General features: G+C 40.6%; 1 protein-coding gene across 9 annotated transcripts in view; it reads left to right on the top strand.

Moving 5' to 3' along the window:
- Positions 1–20368, top strand: part of IMPG2 (interphotoreceptor matrix proteoglycan 2) — a 64891-nt gene that overhangs the window by 4495 nt on the left and 40028 nt on the right. For 5 of the 9 annotated variants that reach the window (XM_026080503.1, XM_026080504.1, XM_026080505.1 and 2 more), the window contains 2 exons: positions 401–658; positions 11232–11398. In XM_026080503.1, coding sequence (XP_025936288.1) covers positions 401–658; positions 11232–11398 — 425 coding nt within the window. Of the gene's footprint in view, positions 1–400; positions 659–9387; positions 9510–11231; positions 11399–11646; positions 15368–20368 lie in introns of those variants that run through there. The other 4 variants (XM_026080507.1, XM_026080506.1, XM_026080510.1 and 1 more) reach the window with 4 other exon arrangements.

Genomic DNA, 20368 nt, shown 5'->3' with positions numbered 1-20368 from the left:
TTTTGCTGAAAGACTGTATGGACTAAGGGGAATTGTTAATTGATTAGTTTAGTGGTCCTGCAAGCTGTCAAGCACATCTGTTTATTCACATGTGTAGTCCCATTGGCTTAAAGAAGCTAAATCACAGAAGTGAAGTTCAGCACAAAACATTAGCATTTACAGGTTTAGGGCTTTGGGTTGTGTTATCATTTGATAGGATGCTGTAAAGAGCTTATGGTTGTTTAAAATAGTACTGTTATCATACAGACAGGTTTTGGGGAAGAGGTAAGTGGCTTGTTAACAGAAGAAAGCACAGTTGTGTCCTTCAGAGATCAGAACAAAGGCATTAAGATGCATTAAGATACGTATGAATGTCTCATTATCTCATCTGAGAAATTTTTGTGTGGTTTTAATTTTACAGCAGAAGCTTATTCAACTGCGGAAGAAACACAGGCTAAAGATGCTTTACCAGCCCCTCAACTCGGTGGCTGGCAATTAGCAAACCCTTCTCTCTCTCCTGATTTGAAAAAACCTAACGGCATCTCAGAGCCTGAAAAGGCCAACAGCCGTTTGTTGCTCCGAAGGAAGCGATCCATTCTGTTTCCCGGAGTTAAGATCTGCCCTGATGAATCTGTTGAGCAGGCGATTGCCAACCATCTGAAATACTTCAGACTCAGAGGTAAGTGAGCATGAACAATGTAGTCAGTGTGCTGTTCATGGGTAATTGATGAATAGCTATTTAAAAAGAAATTAATAGATGAAGCTTTTAAAGGTAGGAATAGGAACCATGCAATAGGAAATGTGTTGTTACGCAAGAAACTTCTGTGATAACCTTCCTCATGACAAGTTATTCTGAGCTAAAAAGTTGGTATTAACTGAGCTAAGCACATTCATCCTTTCTCATAGAACAATTTGGTCAGAATAATAGACGTTACGCACAGGTTCGCTAAGCGGCAGATCTAGTTTTTGTTTAGTGTTCTTAAAGTTCTAGCAGAATTCACAGAGGGATCTTCAGGAAAAGAGCTGATCTCTTCATATTAGACTGTGACACTATAGAAAGAGTTGAAGCCTTTCTTTTAAGAGGCATAAGTCAGTATAAAAGAGTCTTCTCTGAAAATCTAAAATAGTCTCAGTAGTAACTTATTTTGTGTGATGAAATATTTTGGCAATGTGTTGTATTTTAATACTTCTGTCTGTGAAAAGGTTGGAATAGAAAACAGGTTGTCCAGCAGCTTTTCTCTCTGGTATTTGTGCCTCTCCTTACTGTACCATCCAAACACTTCATGGTGTCTTACTGTGTTTCCACATAATCTATCAGTGAAACAACAAAAAGAGCTGCTATCACTCACAGCTGCTATCAAGTAGAAGGAAACATGTTCAGAGACATGTTTAATGGGACTTTTTGATTACCTATACAAGCAAGTCCCACTGGTAACTGCAGCGATACACTTAGGTACCTACTTTAAAATAATAATTAAGTCACTATAATTCCCTTTTCAGCATCTTTGTCCAGAATAAGAATGCCTTTTTGTATTTCTATTTAAAGTTTATTAGAATGTAATTAAATACTTTAAAAAATTACATTTTTATTTAAAATTTATTTATTTATGTGGCTTAGGAAAGGACTTTAGGCTAAATTTAAAAAAAGAAGTAAGAAGGCCATACTGGCTTCTGTCYGCATGGTAGTTATGCTTGTATCGTGCACTAATAGAAGTGGTAAAACTGTCATGAATAAACTGAACAGCAGGCTCCTACATCACTGTGATGAATAATTCTACCTTAGATAACTTACATAAGGTCCTGCAAAGCTTGAGACAAGGTAGGGTATTGAGCCTGTAACCCCTCAAATCCCAGACATCCACCATGGATGCTGGATCAGCCTTTCTGTTTGCTCACTAGGTTAATACCTCTCTCTCAACAGTCACAAGATGAAGGCCCTTCTCTCACTTCTGGACTGTGGGAGCCCCTTTTTCAGTCTCATCTTTTCAGCAATAGCTGCGGTAATACTGCTGCCCTCTCAGCAGAAATTTCTCTTTCCTAATAAAGTTCCTGAGGACTTATTCTGTCGCAGAGTACCAACATACAGGGACTTAAAGAAATGGTTTTGAGGAAAGGGAGGCTGATTTCCCCAGCTCAAATACATTTGCTCTCCAGTCATATTAATGATACTGCACTCCTCTGATCATGTAGGGGCCCCCTCTTGAAATTCTGCTTATAAAATGACAGTTGGGCTGACTGGTCACCTATCAGGATAAGGCGTCCATATGGAGGCCTCTTCTGGAAACGATTTCTTTTTGCACTGTACCAAGAATACCTCCCTTCTATTGCCACCATCTAGTGATTTGTTTTACCTTGGTCTAGTTAACTCCCCCTCCAGCCACAACGTATGCATCTAGGAAACTTGCTACATACATATTACTTCAGAAACCATTTCAGTAGTCTCCCTTGCTTCTCAAAGCCCCGCAAGGGTATTTTAGTCAGGATTCTGCTTTTTCTCAGACAAGGGTCCACTTCCAAAGCCTGTTGGAGTTGGTGAGTTTGGCTTCGCGTGGGTCTAGATCATGTACTCTGTGTTCGTACTTCCTTCAGAGCAGTGAAAAACAGTTAGGACCTGGAGTTACTGAACGTATGTGTGAAAGTAAATTTAAAGAATGTATTTAGAGAAAAAAATGGAATTATGTAGGATCAGAGCCTCATTCAAATATTAAATTGTGCCCAGCTTCAGACAGACATTTTAAAGATCACACAGTTTGGCAGGCTTCGCGAACTTCTTGCTTACATCCAACCGGTAACATTTGACTGCTCTTTGTTTTGCTCCAAATGAATCCATGTTATGTGCTTTTAACTGCAGTCACCCCTCTTATCTGTGATAAGGGTAATGTGGGCCAATACAGCATAAGCAAAAATGTGAATGATAAAAAAGAATAAAAATCTGTAAATTATCTTGTAAAATCATATTCAGAACTTAGCTATCCTAGGTTGGACTAGAGGTCCATCTGCCCGAATCCATCTACTTCCCTGCTGGACTGTTCTGGTCTCCACAGTCCACAAGGACTTCTTGAGCAGAGGTGGTATGTCCACCCTTAGCATGTTAAATTTTTGAAAAAGATTTCTGCAAGAAGCAGAAATGACTTTAAATAGCAGCAGCCAGAGCAAGGTCCGGTTCAAGCAGCCTGCCTTCTTCATTCGGTTGGCAGCCCTGTGCTGCATCAAGAGTATTTGCTGAGGTTTACTTAATCGCAGCCTGAGTAAATGCGCCTGGGGTAAGTGAGAGTTGATGATGCTGTTACTTTTCATTCACAGTAAAACTGTTCCTTGAGCTCTCTTATCTGTGCACTGTCAACAAAATATTCCTAAGAAAGAGTGTCATCACAGTCTGGTTCTCAGAGACCAGCTAGTATTAGAGATTAGAAAAATAACTGACCCCGCAAGGGAATAAATATGGTAGTACACAGAACTTTTGGATTCATAAAATAGCTTTCATTTTTAGTATGCATTTTAAGAATCTTCTTCTTATTCTATATCTGTTAAAGGAAGAAATGACTTTAATATCCTATACTTTCTCTTTAAAAGATGGTTTCAATAAAATCTATTCTCTCCTTATTTTTACTTTACTATCAATAAAAAACAGTGGCCACTACCATGGAAGGAAAGGTTGATTGCTGTTTTGTCAGAAGAGTTTGGTAGAAAAAAAGAAAAGACTTGCATGTGCTGGTTATCCAGGTGACATTTGTTCTATCTGTATCTACCTTAGAAGGAAACAGGTAGGACTGTAATTATCTATCTGTGGCTCCTAGCTTTATTTACTTTTGCTAGCTTGCTAAGGCCTCTGTTAGTGGTAGAGATTGACTGGTGTGCATTTCTAATGTAGGCTTTGAGTCAAGTGCTCACGTCCTAGAGTTGTACACTTAAGTGTACTGCTTCCCCCTGCCCCCCCCCCCCCAAGTACAACTTCTGGATTTTTTTTTTAAGGCTAAATTCTCCTAAAAGCAATCACATTCATGACATGTACTGTTTGGCAGACCTGCAAATCCAGAGATCTGTTATTCAAATGGATAATCCTAAGAGAGAGAAAAAATTTACAGTGAATCATAAACAATTTAAAAAGGGCAGCAGAATACAGGGGTACAGAGAAACATCAGTATTCCCTAAAGTAGCAGTAGCAACATTCAGCATTTCAAAGTCTAAGTAATGGTATGATTGCTCATTGGTGATTATGATTATTGTAGTAGATAGAAGTACCAGTCAAGGGTAGGGATGTTTTTGCAGTTGTTTCTGTTTTATCTGTTGTCTAGAAGACAGGTTTCTTGAGTCCTGATTTATTCCTACAGTCGATCACTTTGCAGAGCAGATCAAGTTTTACATTAAGCAATAGGCATTATTTTCTGTCTCTTCTGAACCGAATTTGGGATTGTGATTATCTCTGCAGTCTTCAGTACTGCCTGCATCTTTTGTAACTATATATGGAAATTACTGCTGTTGGCTGACTTTGTATTTCATTACAGAGAGCGCGAGAGAGAGAGAGCACGAGAGAGAGGCAGAGAGGGAGCGAGCAAGAGAGCGAGGGAGAGACAGAGAACATAAAGATGGAAATCAGTCATAGATAGTTGTAGATTTGTGTACTCAAAGCCTGTGGACTGGGTCCTGTAGACTATTTTAACACGTCTTTTTAAAATGGTAACAACACTTTTGTTGGTGCTGGAGATTTTCATAAATCTAGTGCTAGTTTGTAGCTGGGCTTTTTTGATGAGCACAGAGTTGGTGTGTCTAGTGGACAGCTGTAGGTTTCACAAAACAGATTTAGTGAAATTTTAGTGAAAGTGTGAATTTCAGACAGTGAGTGCACTGTATAAGGTAATGTTAATTCTGAATGATGTTTTGTACTGCACACAGGGAATTGATAGCCCAAGCCCCTGTTAAATAAAAATTATTATTGGGATTGACCAGTCACCTTGTGTTGACAGTTCAGTGTATCTGTCCACTTCCCTTGGTATAAAATGCCGGTAGATGGCTGAGGATTTTAATAGTTTTGGAAGTTGAGTTAGCCAGTAAAATGGAAACAAGGTAAGGCTTACAAGGTAGCATGGAGAAGCTTGCAGTGTTGTCCCTATTCTGTATCTGTTAACCAGGTAAAACAAAGGATGCTGGGTTTTCACACTGTGGTCCAGGGTAAATAGTGCTTCTGTCTTTGGGATATCTGAGATGTAGTCACTCTGGCCACGTTTTTAAAATTCTGTTTGCATTTTTTCCTAATGCGATCCACTTTCTTAAACAACTCACCGTATGCATGTTGAGTGAGTGCATTTTATTTTCAGATGAATAGAGCAGATAGTCTCCCTGCCAGAACTGTTTTTATCAGCCAGAGTTTCAGATAAAGCTGAAGACTAAAGATAGCATCTAAAGATACTGACCAAAGAAGGAACTAGACAGTATTGTAGGGTGTGATAGTTAATAAGGGACAAAGAAGACATCTGCATTTTGGTACTTTGAAAAGAATAAAGGTGTTTTGGGGAATGAGGGTCTATGCAGGGTAATAAGTAATTCCTATGCATGTGTGCGTATTAATTTGTTTGGCAGGTGCTAATGAAGTCTTTGGAGGAAGGATTTGTTAGCAGGTGCCTGTCAGTCTCCCTATTGCCCTAGTCTTTATCGAAACCCACTGCAGTTAAGCCATTCAGTTCTGCAGAAAGAGGAGGAGGAGTTGGCCTCATGTTACCTCAAAATAGAATATTGTGCCTGATTCAGTGCTGCTAGCCACTCTACATGATTCAGCTCTTAAGAAGCAGTAATGGGATTTAACGGGGATTAAACTCCAGCACTGCCCACTTACACAAATGGCCACCCTACCCCCTCCTAGGGGCACAGCACCGTCGTGTGGTGCCCCTCCTGTTCACCTCAGCAATCCCTGAGCAGGCTCTCAGACGTAATAGGCTAATTGTCGCTCATTCAAGGATGAATGCATCCTGAATGGTAAAGCTAGAGCCGGAGAGATGGCGTATCTGATCCAGATGCATGAGAGGTAGCCGTGTGGTCATATTTCGGAGAGGGACGGATGATCTCATCACAAATCTTGGTTGGAGATTTTGAAAAGAACAGTAAAACCTTTAGGAAAGGAAACTTTAAACAAACTTTTTTTAGTCCCTTCCTAAAAATTGAGAGGGACTCAAAAGCACTTGTGCCTATGTGGGTATTTTTTTGGATGAAACATTATCTTAAATTTCTCAGGACATTCTCTATTATTTGTAAGTATTATTTGAGGGTAAACCTCAAACTTGAAGCAGTTAAGCTCCCAAAGGCTGGAGTTTTCAGCCTCCAGAGTAGATGTGCTTGGATTCGCATGGTTTTACTGCATGTAAGGCTTTCTGAGGCAGCCTTTAAAAATCAAAACCTTGGCTGTTTTAAAGGCCTGTGACACTTTGGTCAAGTGGAAGTTTACACAAGGGTATGGGCCAAATGTGCTGTTCTTCCCCTTTTTTTTCCTGTGCCTTGGATCTCTCTCTCACCTTGAAGGTGATTATATCTCTGTGATGAGTGAAGTGACTTCTGGTTTCTGAGGCTCTCTTTCAGGAGATGGAGCATGTGCAAAATGTAGTATGTGCATGCAGAATGATGTTGGGGAGAAATTGCAGAGCAAGCCGTTTGGTTTCCATTCTTGATTTGAATTCTGATTTGCCATGTCAATTAGTTACATAGCTTGTGTGTGCCTGCTCACTTACCTGTAAATAGCTGCAATGATCATATCTCTGTAGCAGGGAGCTTTTTTTTTTTTTTGATCTCTCAATTTTTTATGTTTTACATCTTCAGAGGCAAGTTGCAAAGTAGCTGAGAGATTAGTTAACACTAAAATAAGAGTTATTTATTATCACAGCCATATGATGAAGGAAGTCGTTTTCTAGAGGAGCTTACCTTTCCACCCACACACAATTTCAAGGCTCTTAGCTCGTTGCCTTAAAAGACTGATCTCGATTTTATGATGCTTCTTATCAGTATTGTTTGCTAGGGATTAGAGGCCTGATCACAAATCCTGCCTCCTCCGGGGCCCGATGTTGCTGATAGTGTCCCGCATAGTCTGTGACTGTGGCTGCCCCCACTGCAGGCCGGTGAAAGTTTGGAGCGGGGACTGCAGGATCTAGCCATAAAGACAAGCTCTTCTCACATGCGCTGAGGGCTGACCTGGTGTGCAAGTGGCAGCAGTGCTGGGTCTGGTCAGCATTTCTTTTGTGGTACTGGCAGGACTGGCTGGCTGGTTGGTTTGTTTTTAAGGGTTTTACAGTTCATCATGCAAGGACTGTACTATGAGCAGCTTTCTCTTATTTTATTTAATAGTTCCAATACGTCAACACACTGTGGCATATTAAGCAGGCAGCTTCAGTCTTAATTCCGAATTGTTGGGCTCCTGTCAATTTATTCTAAGCTCTGATATATATATCTATATATCTATATCTATATAGATATAGATATAGATATTTTTTCCATTCTCTATTGCCTTTAAAAATTTCACACTTCAAATCTGAAGTTACATTTCTAGTCAAAAGACTTATTGGCAAATCTTTATTTTTTCCTAGACTCTAATTTTCTTTTGTTTTCTGTTTTGAAGGGGTTGCTATTTTAAATATTAGTTGAAAATTGCTCCAGTTATTGTCAGAGTATGTAGATAGTGTATGTGGCACAGATACTGTGAAGTTGCTGGAAGGTCAGAAAGGAAAGATAGGGAATTATTTTTATACTGTAAAATGCAGTTATTTACTGAAGCTTCTCTTCAAGTCCTGTTAAACTTTTGTTTACAATTTTATGGCTCCAAGTTTTGTCTACATGGACTTAGCATGCCTGGAATCTATTTATGAAAAATACATTTTTCTTATATGGAAGTTTTCAAGAATCTGTTGGCAAGAACACTTTGAAAAACCTCCCTGGCCAGTAGGTGCTCCAACACCCATTATAGGGATGGGCTCCACCTTCAAGTTAAGAGAAGGTTAATCACATTTTTTTATGAAACTGAATGCGGTGTGAAGGTGGTGTCCATTCATTCCTCTGGGTGGCCACATGAATTATGCCGTGATCAGAACGGGCTCCCTCTTTGGCATGCCTGAAGGAGAGAGGGGAGACAGAAGCATGTTTCATTGGCGTGATTTGAGCCACACTGAAAACTGTGCTGTTTTCTTTTTGTGCTTGGAGTGGCAACTCTCATGTAGTTATAAAACATTGAAAAGGTGTATGGGGAAGACTGGAACAAAGTTGTTTGTTTTCTTAGCCAGCCTGTGGGTTTGCTCTTGGACACCATGTAGTTAAGCACACCTAGGGATAGGTCTTGGGTTGAGTCCCTACGGCCTGGATTTGCTGTCCTGCAAAGCAGTCCCCTGCTTTACAAACTGGCCAGTTGGCATAAAGAGGACAACAGCAGGGTGAGCTGTGTATGAAGAAGGTTGCAGGATGGCTGTGTGTCCCAAGCAGCTCACCAGGGCTGAGGATGCAGTTTCCTGGGCAAGGCTAACAGCAGCGTTTAAATGGCAGTCATGGCATATGTTTGTCTGGGGCTTTTACTCTCTCCCCGTATGTCAGAATTAACAAACTCTCAGACCATTCAGGAGGTAGAAATGCTTTCTTGTCAACTTTTTGGAACAACCTTTTGTTTCTGAATATGGGAGCAATTTGCATCATGTTTTCTAACTTGCATAGAAATGGCCAGGTATAACAGAGGGTGGGGAGGACAGAACGTGACTACTTATCCACATCCCCTTTCCTCTTTCCACAGAACATATGACCCTGTCCTGACATCTTAGGTTTGATTAATGGGACTGGAGCCCACAGATGGCACAAAACCTTTGGGATTGGAGTTCAGGGTGGTGTCTAATCCCAAATGAAAAGGCACTCAACAAATCCTTAATCTGTCGGCAGGTGACTGGGGCAACTGTTCATAGAGCAGCAGCTTGTAATCAGGCAAGACACTGTCCCATCGAATTCATTTTAAAAAAGAGATTAAAATTAATTAAGAGCATTAAGGAAAACTGCCTTGATTATTACTGCTAATTACTACTCGCAACTGGAAGGCCAATCCTTTGTCTGTTGCCATTTGAAAACTGTAGGATTAGACAGTGCCGCTGCTATAAATTTGCACACCCTTGCCATAGCTCCATCTCTCACTTGTAGCCTGCTGAGGACTCATCCGAGCCCCAAACTCATTTCAAGATAACTGCTGTATAATGTTGCACCTGGAGTGAAGGGTCCGTCAGTCATAATGCAGGATACAATTGCCACCTGAAGAAATCAGAGCAAGTTGTATTCTCTACTTATGCTTCTGGATTTGAAACTAGCCTTCAGTCTTTCCCCAGCCACATAGCTCTTACCAGTGGGATGGTAAAGGAGATGCTCCCAGAAGCAGAATGACATCTGTAGTTTGTTAAACTCCAGCAGGATCTGGAAACCCCAGGGCAAGATTATGGCTTCAGTGCCTGAGATCTGTGCAAACTCATAGGGAGATGTGGTGCCTGCTTCGGAGCTTGCTTCCTTGGTTGCTGAGGAAGGAACTACAGGTGTGTGTGGGGGAAGGTGAGAGGGTGCACGGGTATATGTAGATTTGCTGTTTATTTCTAATTATTCTTAATAATTTATTCTAATAATATATTTCTAATTTACTTCTAGTGAAGGTGGATAAGCAAAACTGATTAGAAGCATCTCCATACTCCTTACCAAATTATTGTGCTTTACAGATAAGTTTAGCCACCTGGAAGCTGAAGGGATGCTAGAACACAGAAATACATACAGTTAATTATACAGAGTTTGAGCACTGTATTCTGCTCCAGTCACACACAGCAAATGAACCACAAGGCTAATTTCCTTGCAGAAAAGCTGTCAGGAATGTGGTGTGGAAATAACAAATATCTGTAGTGAGATCTACAGTGGAGAAATGGTTTCAACTGCTCTGATAGACTGAAATGTGGGGTGGGGGAAAGAGCTTTTTCTTCAGGTTCCAATCAGCATACCAGAATCAGCTAAGTGTTAAAGGTGTACTTGAAATAGTTCCTTAAGGTTGTTACTTAGAAAGTAACGTTTAAGAAAAGCATTTAAGCATCTAAGAAAAATGTCCATCTCCTGGTTGAAGGAAGAGACAATTCCATGTGTGATCTGTGTGTTAAATTTTACACGAGTATACAAGATTTTGGAATTGACACAAAAAGAAACAGAACCAGTAAGAAACTGTTTTTGGCAGCCTGGAGCATATTTTTAAGCTAACTGAAGAAAATAACTTTCTTAAAGATTCAAAGTCAGTCCCTTGTAGGGTTTTGCTTACGATGTTAAGACTTTCCCTGAAAGCATAGCCTTCCTCTGCCGAGCTGTCTAGAGCTAGTGAAATCAGATTAAGGCCGAAAAGCAGGTTTGTCTGCAACTACTCTAGGCTAGCATCTGCTGCCAGTGATCTTTAAAGTTGTTCTCTTTATAAGGTTGGTATCTTCCAGGAGGCAAGGAAAATCCCATAAATCTTCCTCTCCTCCAGTTATCCTGGGTCACAGAGAGGTTGTTGCCTGGGCCTTGTGACCAACTGCTCTGATTGGCAAAGAGCACACACAGGAGAGGGAGATAATGTAACCCTCAATTCACAGGCCTTCTGTTCAGTCACACATGTCCAGTCCTTTAACAGTCCAAATATGCAGTAGGGTTGGAGACAGATTTGTTTCTTAGCACATTATGTTGTGTCATTATCCTACCTTGTTTTTTTAAATGATTAATAAAATTATAATTTCTGAAACTTATTTAAATTCCTTGTGAAGTTGAATCCCAAGAAATTGTGTTACTGATTGGGGTTCTAAAAGTTTGTTCAGTGCAACCATCATTCTTATAAATTGAATGCCAGCTCTCCTTTTCCCGAAGACATTTGCCATACCATTTTGGTTTTCTGAATTTTCTAAAAGTTGGACCCATTGATCAAGGACAGTTTCATTCAGTCAAAATACTGCTGTTCTTGGTTATTAGGAAGCAAGTGCTCCTCTCTTGCTCTCTTTTTTTCTTTAATGAAGAAATTAATTACTTCAATAAAATTTTCAGGAAGGGAAGTTGTATGAGTGGGGAAGATCCATGAGATTTTCATTTTCAGTCCATTTAATATCCTACGCATTTGCATGTAGATATATATAGTCATTGTATTCTGTACATTAATGCACTGAAAAGCATACAGCGTTTGGACTATGCTCTCCTGGCTACCCCTGCCACAGCAGCCCTCTCGCTGTGTTAACACTGGGCCTTTCTTGTTCCTTCAGCGTGTCAGGAAACAGTCTGGGAGGTTTTCAAGACATTCTGGGATAGACTGCCAGAGCATGAAGAGTATCATACCTGGATGAGCCTGTGCGAGGAAGGAACGATGAGTATTCTTGAAATAGGCACCAACTTCAGTCAATCAGAAGAGCACCGGAGTCTGATCATGAAGGTAGGTGCAGTGCCAGGACGGTGTTTTCTCATGAACAAGGGCACAACCTCCCACAGCAATATATAGTTTGGCATGCGGCAGACGGTAATGCGTGAGGATTTTAAAGTGTACACACGTGATGTATTCCAGCTCATTTTGAGATGAAAGGCTCTGAAAGCAAAGTTGTAAGTAATCTCATGGAAGGAAACACAGTTATGATGAAGAGAGTGTTGTCTTTAATAGGTACGTTCCTGACGAATAAAGGATGTCTAGACCCCTTGTCTGAAAAGGCAGCCTGACATGAGGCAGGCTGTGATGTGTTGCCCTCTGCGGTGCATGACAGACTCCCTGCGGCAAACTGCATACGGAGAGCCCTTCAGCTCGAATGACTCTTTGAAGCAGGAAGTTCTGAGCTGTACTTCTGCTTCTCTCGAGGATGTATGGCAGAAGTACCTACTCTGTGCTTTACACTGCCGTACGTTTGCCATGTCTGCACACTGTAGCCTTACTGAAATGAATGGAGCTATAAATATAAAAGGCTTTTATGACTTATCAGGACAGCTGGTGACTTTCTCATCACAAGGAGTTATAGGGCTTAAAACTAGAGTGGGAATGCGAGGGGAGAAAAAAAATTGCTGAAGACCTGGGTGTGATCTCTGTTATTTCAGTTGAAACAAACTTATTTTAACTTAAAGAAAATGTGCATTAAATTAAACTAAATAAGCCTATCTCAAATGAAATATGAAGATGTCTGTTCAGGAGTTTGTACCAATTTTAAAATTAAGTCTTTAATACAAAGTTAAGTACTTAACTTTGTACACATTTAAAGTATAACAGATCTTTCATCAGTGCAAAACAATTTTCTCTTGTTAAAAGACTGTCTTAACATGTCTGGTGGCATATGCACCTTACTTATTAACGTCTGTATTTTTGCAAGCTGTGGATATAGTTTCATGAAACTTGTGAGAAATCTTAAATATTTGATGCCATAGAATCAGTAAAGTTATGCTAGTATGGATGTGCTGCCTTTTTTCCTCTCTGCTTTTTTACGGACTCCTATGCTAGTAGTACGCGCTGAGAATGCAAGTATGAACTGTTGAAGATAATGGAGAGAGAGTTTTTTTCTGAGCTTGCATGTTAGTCTTCACAGGTGAATGCTAGCCAAAGTCTGCTTCTGTGATATCTCAGGGTACTGTTGTCCTTAGAAGATTTTGCAAAAAGATGGAGACAAACAAAATCCACATGGACTTTTTATGTACACAGTGAATGTATCATTGCCTTAAGTAAAATTTTGGTAGTGAGATGATGTATGGTGGGATTTCATGTTTTGCAATTTATTAAACAAAATCTGGAGGATTCTGAGATGTGGGATGGTGCATCTAACTTCCCACTCCTGCTTTACCTTTTGGGTATATCCCTTTACCATTACAGTGGAGTCAGATAAAATGCTATATATTTGATGATTTATTCAGATGGATTATGTGTAATTTAGGTTTCCTCCAGGAAGAGACTGTTAATCCTATTTGCTTTCAGCACAACTAGTAAAAGGTGACAGTTGTATGGGCTCATTTGATGGCAGACCAGTCTGTCTTCAGAGGGACTGACTGATGTCACCAATGTGTGAATGTCCTATGTCTGTCAGGTGCCTTTTTTTGAAACATAAGCTTGTACTTGATTTAAATTTGAACCAAAAAATGATGGTGAGAACACTCTATCCCTTCCCTGGTCAGCCAGCTTCAAAAGGTCTAGTGGTGTATTTTTTAATACATAGGTCAGAGCGTGGATTTAATTGCTCTTTCTCACATGTGCACATGCACAAGATGGTCTTCAGAGTGTGGAACCTCTTTAAGGCAGCTCTACAAGTTAAGTTCAACCAGATGCAGGTATTACGACTCTGCTTTTAGGCACATTGTGACTTGCTTGCTCATGTCTAATTTGATGGTATGAGTTGAAGACCAGCTTGGCCCGTGGGATTGAGCACACTTTCTAAAGCACAGTGTACTAATTTGTTGCTTTTGCCGCTTTCACCAGCTACTCTAAGTTGCATGGCTAAGCGTTTGGCTTACTTGGAATTTTTTTTTTTCTCTCATTACAACATGTCCATTCATTTGCTCCGGGTCAGCCGTTGCCATTTATTTTTTGGTTCCTTAGGCTTGATTCTGCAAAGTGCTGAGCGTTTCTCACCTAACAGTGAAGGCTGCCATCGTTTCACAGCATGCACGGCACCTTGTAGGATGACACATGTGAATAATCCACACTCCCAGTTGTCTGAAAGAAAGAATCACTTCCGTCTTGCACGGTAGAAAAGCAGCATACATGGTTGGTAGTTGTTCAGTTTGTAAATTCCTGGTCTGGCCATTCTGTGTCTCATTAAATAACACTTGTTTCTAATCTTGCTCTGCTCTCCAGACTTTGTGAATCATCTGTGGTTACTTTCAACAGTTGGGTTTAGAGCCTGCAGCTGATGAAAGTTTTTCTACTTATTTCTGTTATATGCTGGCTATTATTGCTGTAGCATTGATTTGCCACCTCTTCTGTATTGTGCATGTTGGCTGTTTCTGGCAGCCTTAATTTAGAGCATCTCTCTGTAATACTTTTCAGTGGATGACAACATGAAATTCAATTTTCAAAAGTGCTTCATGGCATGAATTTTCCCTCTCCCTCAAAATGAGTTCAGTGTATATGAAAAGTAGGTAAGATTATTCAGTGGGGTTTGCACTCAATAAATAACAGTTCAGCAAAATGATTGCTGTTCATGCTGATTTTGTAGAAGTGCGGAGTTTGTTTTGAGCAATGTAACTAAATGACACTTTATTAGCCTTCCTTCCTGGTTTTCTTTCTTACCCTTTCCTCTAATCCCTGGTAATCCCTGTCACACACCCACGGATATTGTAATGCCTGCTCCAGTGTGGGTTAGTTTATATAAAGAACAACGCTATTTCTCTCATTGTTAATGAACTTCTGTATTGGATGTCAGCTGGAGGTCTGGTCCTTTTGTACCCAACTGTAACATTTTTTCTTCAGGAAGAACGTTGCTCAGGCTCTACAAGTCCGTCAAAGAGACCTGACTAATTTGGTGAAGGCATGCATAGCTAGACTGGCTCTTTAGCCATCAGATGGCTCCCACCTGTAAGGGAAGTGGGCCTCAGAAGGCAGTGCTTTTGTTATTCTTTAATTAAGCAAGGTATGTGCCATATATTGTCTTGGAGAGCTGAGGCCTGCCTCTGTATGGTTGCCTATAAGTGTATCTGTGTGTGTGTATGTATATATGCATGTTATATAATAATACTAAGTTTTCACCAGGTTTTTAAAGCAAACCACCTGCCAGATTTTCAGAAGGAGCAGATTAGCAGCTGTACAGATTTCTGTCAGCCATAAAAATGATTTTAAGTATTTTTTTTCCCCATTTTTCATTTCATGTTCTGTGTGATGATGCTAAATAAAAATACCTTACATGGGATGAATACTAGCCTAATTTTATTTTCTCTGGTGACTAAGTAGATTTATCAAGCGTGGGATTCTGTTATCCCTCCACCTTTTCAAATCTTGGCAGAAATGGAAAGGGAGAAGATACTTCTAGTCCATAGGGAATTTTTGCTTGCAGTATATTTCTTCTTCTAAACTTTGTTTCATATAAATTAACACATCTTGTTTGCCTTGCTATGTAGTTGTATTTCATCTGGAGTATAAGTTTCTCTAATGTAGAATTTTTCCTGTTCACACAGTCATTTTACACTTTTGGATACATGTCTAGAATTCTAGTATTGCCAGAACTTGCCCCTGCTCTGCCCTGTGACTATGGCTGTTTAAAACACTCTTGATAGATAATTTTTGAAAGGTGCAAAAGGGGAGAAACACAGAAGTGACTAAAGTTTTCCACAGGAGCCTTGGACATTCTGCTACGAGACTGAAACACTGCTGCCAAACCAGCACAATCTGTGTGCTGTTCAAATGAACGTTTACAGCTGCCAGGTGACAGTTTTTTGTAAGGTACCAACATAGCTGCTGGAGATATTTTTTGGCTTTATAAATTGCTGAAATAATGCAACGTTTCTGGAATAACCGGTTGGACTGTTTTGACACCTGCTCTCCTGCTTTGTTTTTCTCCTTTAGAGAAGACGCTTTTTTTCCTTTTCTTCTGTGTGTTCTGGAGATTCTTCAAAAAGTGGGCTTTTTAGTTACAAAAAAAAGACTTCCTTGCCTATTTTTTCTTACGAATTTTCTTTAATTCCATGCAACTTGTTAATCATAATGAAAAGAAACTGGAGGTTTGAATGTCCATATGCAATCTATTCCTGTAGTAATAAGAAGATTAAAGGAGAGCTAATTGCCAGTACGTCCCTTGTTTCTTCTTTTAACTGCTGGGACCTGCTTGCCGGGGTTGCAGGCAGCAGGTGGCACGGGTGTGCAGCAAGCTCCCCAGCCAGGCTTTGCCTGCGCCCCCTCCTCTAACACAAGATGCTCAACAGGGCGATACGAACAGCTGGTTCCTGTGCAGGGTGTTAGGACTGAGCAAATCTGTTGGTGATCGAACTTGCGTTTTTCTTTTCTGTTTGCAATATGTATAGACATGGACCTGTTGCAAATTGAGAAACAAGTAACTAGAGTCAGAGGAACTTCTTTTGGTAGACCAGTTGTCTACCCTTTCTCCTTAACACACTGAGGATCTTTTAAGGCTGTGACTCCTGTCCATTTTTTGGAGCTTCATACAACATTCATTGAGGCCTCTGTGCTTACTGTGATTAGGAAGAAGACATTGAGCTAGGTGGAATAAAAGTCTCAGGTAACAGGGTTTTATTTTCCTTTTTATTAATCCCTTTAGTTTCAACCACACGAAACTCTGCTATTGTTTCAGGCAGGATGCACCTGGAGAAGGTGTACCACATCAACCAGGTGCTCTTCCAAAAGTACTCGCTTGAGATGTGAAAAGTTCAGAAGGTTGGTGGCAACCGGGGCTTTGTGGTGTTCTCAGCTGAAATTTGCACACCTTGGGGCTCACCCACCTCTAGCGTATACAGAGCAATTAATATAGGAAGTTGCTTGCAACACTTTGTACCAATTGTATGAGAAAATGCTGCACAGAATGTTTAAGTATGAAGGTAGAAAGTTAAAAGAACTGAAGATGAAAGCCCTGGAAGAGTGGTAGGAAAAAAGATATTTTCGAGAGGTTAAAAAAACAGATGTGAAATCAAGCATAGTTTGCAGTTCTTTAAAAGCAAACAGTGTGCAGAATACACTGTAAACACTCAGCATCTGTTGAAAGATGCTGGTGAGTACCTATTATTTTATAGCAAATACCTTGCAAATACCGTGATTACTTAGATTTTTGATGGAGCCGCAGATGGTTTCACATTAGGAATGTGGTGAGTGACTTGTAGCGTATGTGATCATAAACCAAGACACAAGGTCAGGTCTCGCTATGAATATAATCCATATATGTGCTGTGATTAGAAGTGGAGGGAAAAATAAGAAACAATGGGGATAAGAAACAGCCTTTATCAAGTAATGTTTATAAACTTATTTGGCTTCCCATTTGTTTCATTAGCCCGACATTGTATCACAACAAACAGGGGAACAGAACACGTGCATGCCTGGTATAAGACTTTTTACTGTTGTTGTAATAGAAGTCACATTATAACATCCAGCTGACGCTGACGTTTTGAAGGTTGCCTTTGGCTGTGTTTAAAAAAAAAAAAAAAAAAAAAAAGTTGGAGATTTTGTGGTGTGATTACTTTGAGCGGTTTTACGGCCTCTCATTTACTATCCTTTTGATTCCCAGTGTGCTCTGAGCCCAACCCACACTGATATGTCTATCAAATAAAATACATTTTTATCCAGAAAAACGAATAGATAGACTGCTGCATATACAGGCCGGGGGGGGGGAGGGGCGGGTGATGGTCAGGATGTTGAATACAGGGCAGACTGATTCTGCGTTAGTGACAGCATTGTTGTATAGCTGCCAAGCTACTGCTGGCATGTGAAGCAGCGAAGCCAAAGAAAAGAAATGCCTGTCTCATTAGCACATAGAGGATCTCGTAACCCCATGACTTTGCCCTTTGGGCATTTATTGTTTGTGGTGGTGTCAGAGTCCTTATTCTCAAAAGACAGAGAAAAGACTTGAGCCAAGGTGGGAAAAGTATGTAATCGCGAAGAGAGCTTTCCTGCTGGAGCAAGAGACATACATCCTTCCTCCATGTAGCACAAAGGGCCGTGCCTCAGGCTTAACCTTACTTTTGTCTGCATAGAGCTTTTTCCCCCATGGATGACGAGAGTTACAGGAAGTAGCCTGTATGACTTACCAGTACAATGGACAGCTTGAAATAGGTCTAAGAGTATTTCCTGGGGGGTGGCTAGGACATCAAATACTGACAGTTGTAGATCATCTGTTCAACTCCTGCACATCCAGTTCAGTCATGGTGGGTTAAGGTAATTGTTGGGACCTTTCTGTTCAGCAGGGCACTTAAAGCAAGCAAAGAAGCCCCCTGACTTCCATGACTTTTGTCATTGTTTTGTTTCATCTGTTAATTTTGCAACATTTTAAAATTGATTGTAATTCTGAAACTTGATGTTTTACAAGTCCCGGAAAGTTTAGGAAATTTAGGTTTTACCAAGAGATTCTAATGGAAATTTGGGGTGGATCTTTGCCTTTCCAATAGAAGTAGAATCTCCTTCCCGAGTCCACAGTAAAATGCATCCAAAGCACGGTGCTGCAGTGGTCCCATCATAATGTCCTGTCTGCATCCTGTATTTTCAGCATGGGCGTGTAATAGAATGAATGAGGCCTTTATGGCAGATTGCATGTCCCAAATTCTATTTCTCCAAATTTCAGTCAAATTTCAGTTTTAATGAGTTGCTGTTCCCCTGTAGATTCAATGACAATCTACAACAAGGCACACAGAGAAAGGATGTTATAAGAAATGAAGAATTAAGGGAGCTCATGAAACTTAAATGACTGAGCAGATATTCAGCTATATCTGCTGAGGGCTCATATAAAGCCTCATATTTAGCAAGGCATATCTGAATGGGGCTGGGCATGAGACATGTGACAACATGGGTTAGGTTATGAATCCCTTCCAAAGGAAGCAGAGCTGTGTGATTTTTGGATGCTGGTAAGAGGGAGATCTGTGAGCTGTGCTTTTAGTGGGGTGTGAGCTAAGTTAGCCATTGAAAGGTGTTTGTAATACAGCTTTGTCTCAGAAATAAAACACAGACAAGAAAACAAGGAATCACCAGGACAGTAATAGGAGGTACTTACCTACGAAAGGACACCTTTAAAAGCAGCTGGACCAAGGAGCAAAAATTGCAATTGCATTAACTCAGCAGTACATTTGTTTGGTGTTGACTTTTCAGTCCATCAGAAGCTCTGCTTGTTTCGGTGTGTTCAGAGCACAGCCTAGCTGCTCAGTGAGGGAGACTAAGATAAAAGGAGTAGTAGGCAGCTCTGCCTTAGGCTGCCTTGATGGATAGCATATCAAAATACCACCTTCGCATGCTGAAGTGGGCACTCAGCAATGTAAAATAACATGATTTTGCCTGAATTCTGAGCTGTGTTCAAAGGGAGGATCTAGCACCCCAGTGAAGGGAGTTGTTTGTAACCATTAACTTCCAATGCAGTAGTTTCTGACCACCTCATGCTGTAGTTGATCTTGTCTTTGTAAGGTTTCTGTGAGGCAGAAAGCCACTGTCTTTCCTCCTCCTGTTCTGTGATCTTCCTTGCTAAGCATGTGTCTTTCTTTGGTTTAATCGAATGTCCTATTCACAGTCTCCAGTACTTTTTTGATTACTCTGACCTTAATTTTTTTTTTCTTTGCACAGGACATCTCCAGCTTCTACTAAATCTGAAGAAATGTCACCTTCTCTTCTGCTCTCTTTCAACTCTCTCTCTTTTTCTCTTTCCCTGCTTGCTTACAGGAACAAAAAATTTTCCTCAGCTGTCCGCCTTTGAACCATTCTTTCAGATTTCCCTCACCCATTTCTTATCCCTGCACTTACTGTTGTCCTGTTGACTTTGGCTCTTTCTTTTTGCATTGGAAGTGTGTTTTAGTCTCCACACCACACATACGCAAGTAAATTAACCAAACCCTGTTGCTTCTCCAAATCTTGCCTTATCTCCCTTTCATCCGTTAAGTTCTTTCTGTGTTAATTCTCTTTCTGCTCACTCTCCTCCAGTTCCAGCCTAAATCTTCCTTTTCAGTCTCTGACTCTTGGCACATCACAGAAACTTTCAGTAGTGAGCTCAGAAACAATGCTTCATCCTCATCATCCTTGTCTGATCAGCTCCTTTTCTTTGCAGATCTTGTTCTTTGCTTTCCCTGTTGTGTACCTCATTTCTACATAGCACTGCCTACGGACACAGACTGAGGAATCATTTCTGTGCTGCTGTGGAGCTGATTCCATCTGGACAGACTGGACCCTTGGCTTGTCTCTGACACTTTCCCATGGATCTCTAGCCTTCAGTTCAAATCAAATGTGGCTAAAACAATCTCTCTTCCTCTAAACCCTCCTCTTGCTCCCTGTAGACCACACTGTCACCTTACTTGCCAGTCTGTCCTTCAGAGCACCATTCTTCATTCTGGCCTTTACCTTCAGCTTTGAGTCTGGATATTGTCCTGTTGCCTCCTCGAATCCCCCCACTCTGGGCCTCGGCCCTGCCTCTGTAAGAACTGTGCTGCTGCAGCACACTGAGGTGGGGGATCAGGGCAGGCAAAGAGGAAATTGTTTCTTGATATGATTTTCCTGTTGGAAATGATGTGTACAGCTGTGTTAAATCAAACATACCTGATACAGTCCTACACACATGGGATTAAACTAATATGAGATTATTTAAAATCTCCTTGACATTTCCTCCACCTTCTTCCCCTGTCTGGAATTATCTCCAAGAAAGATATTTTGTCTTCTGTGCATAAAGATCATCTCTGAGGATCAGACAAGTATCCTGATTGCTTTTCTGCAGGTTTGTGTGTTGGCAGAAGCTCATGCATCCAGTCAGAA

The sequence above is a fragment of the Apteryx rowi genome, unplaced genomic scaffold, assembly GCF_003343035.1.
Source record: "Apteryx rowi isolate R43461 unplaced genomic scaffold, aptRow1 scaffold_524, whole genome shotgun sequence".
Taxonomy (NCBI): Eukaryota; Metazoa; Chordata; class Aves; order Apterygiformes; family Apterygidae; genus Apteryx; species Apteryx rowi.
Note: the sequence above shows the minus strand (reverse complement) of the source record. Positions and strands in the feature narration are given on the sequence as shown.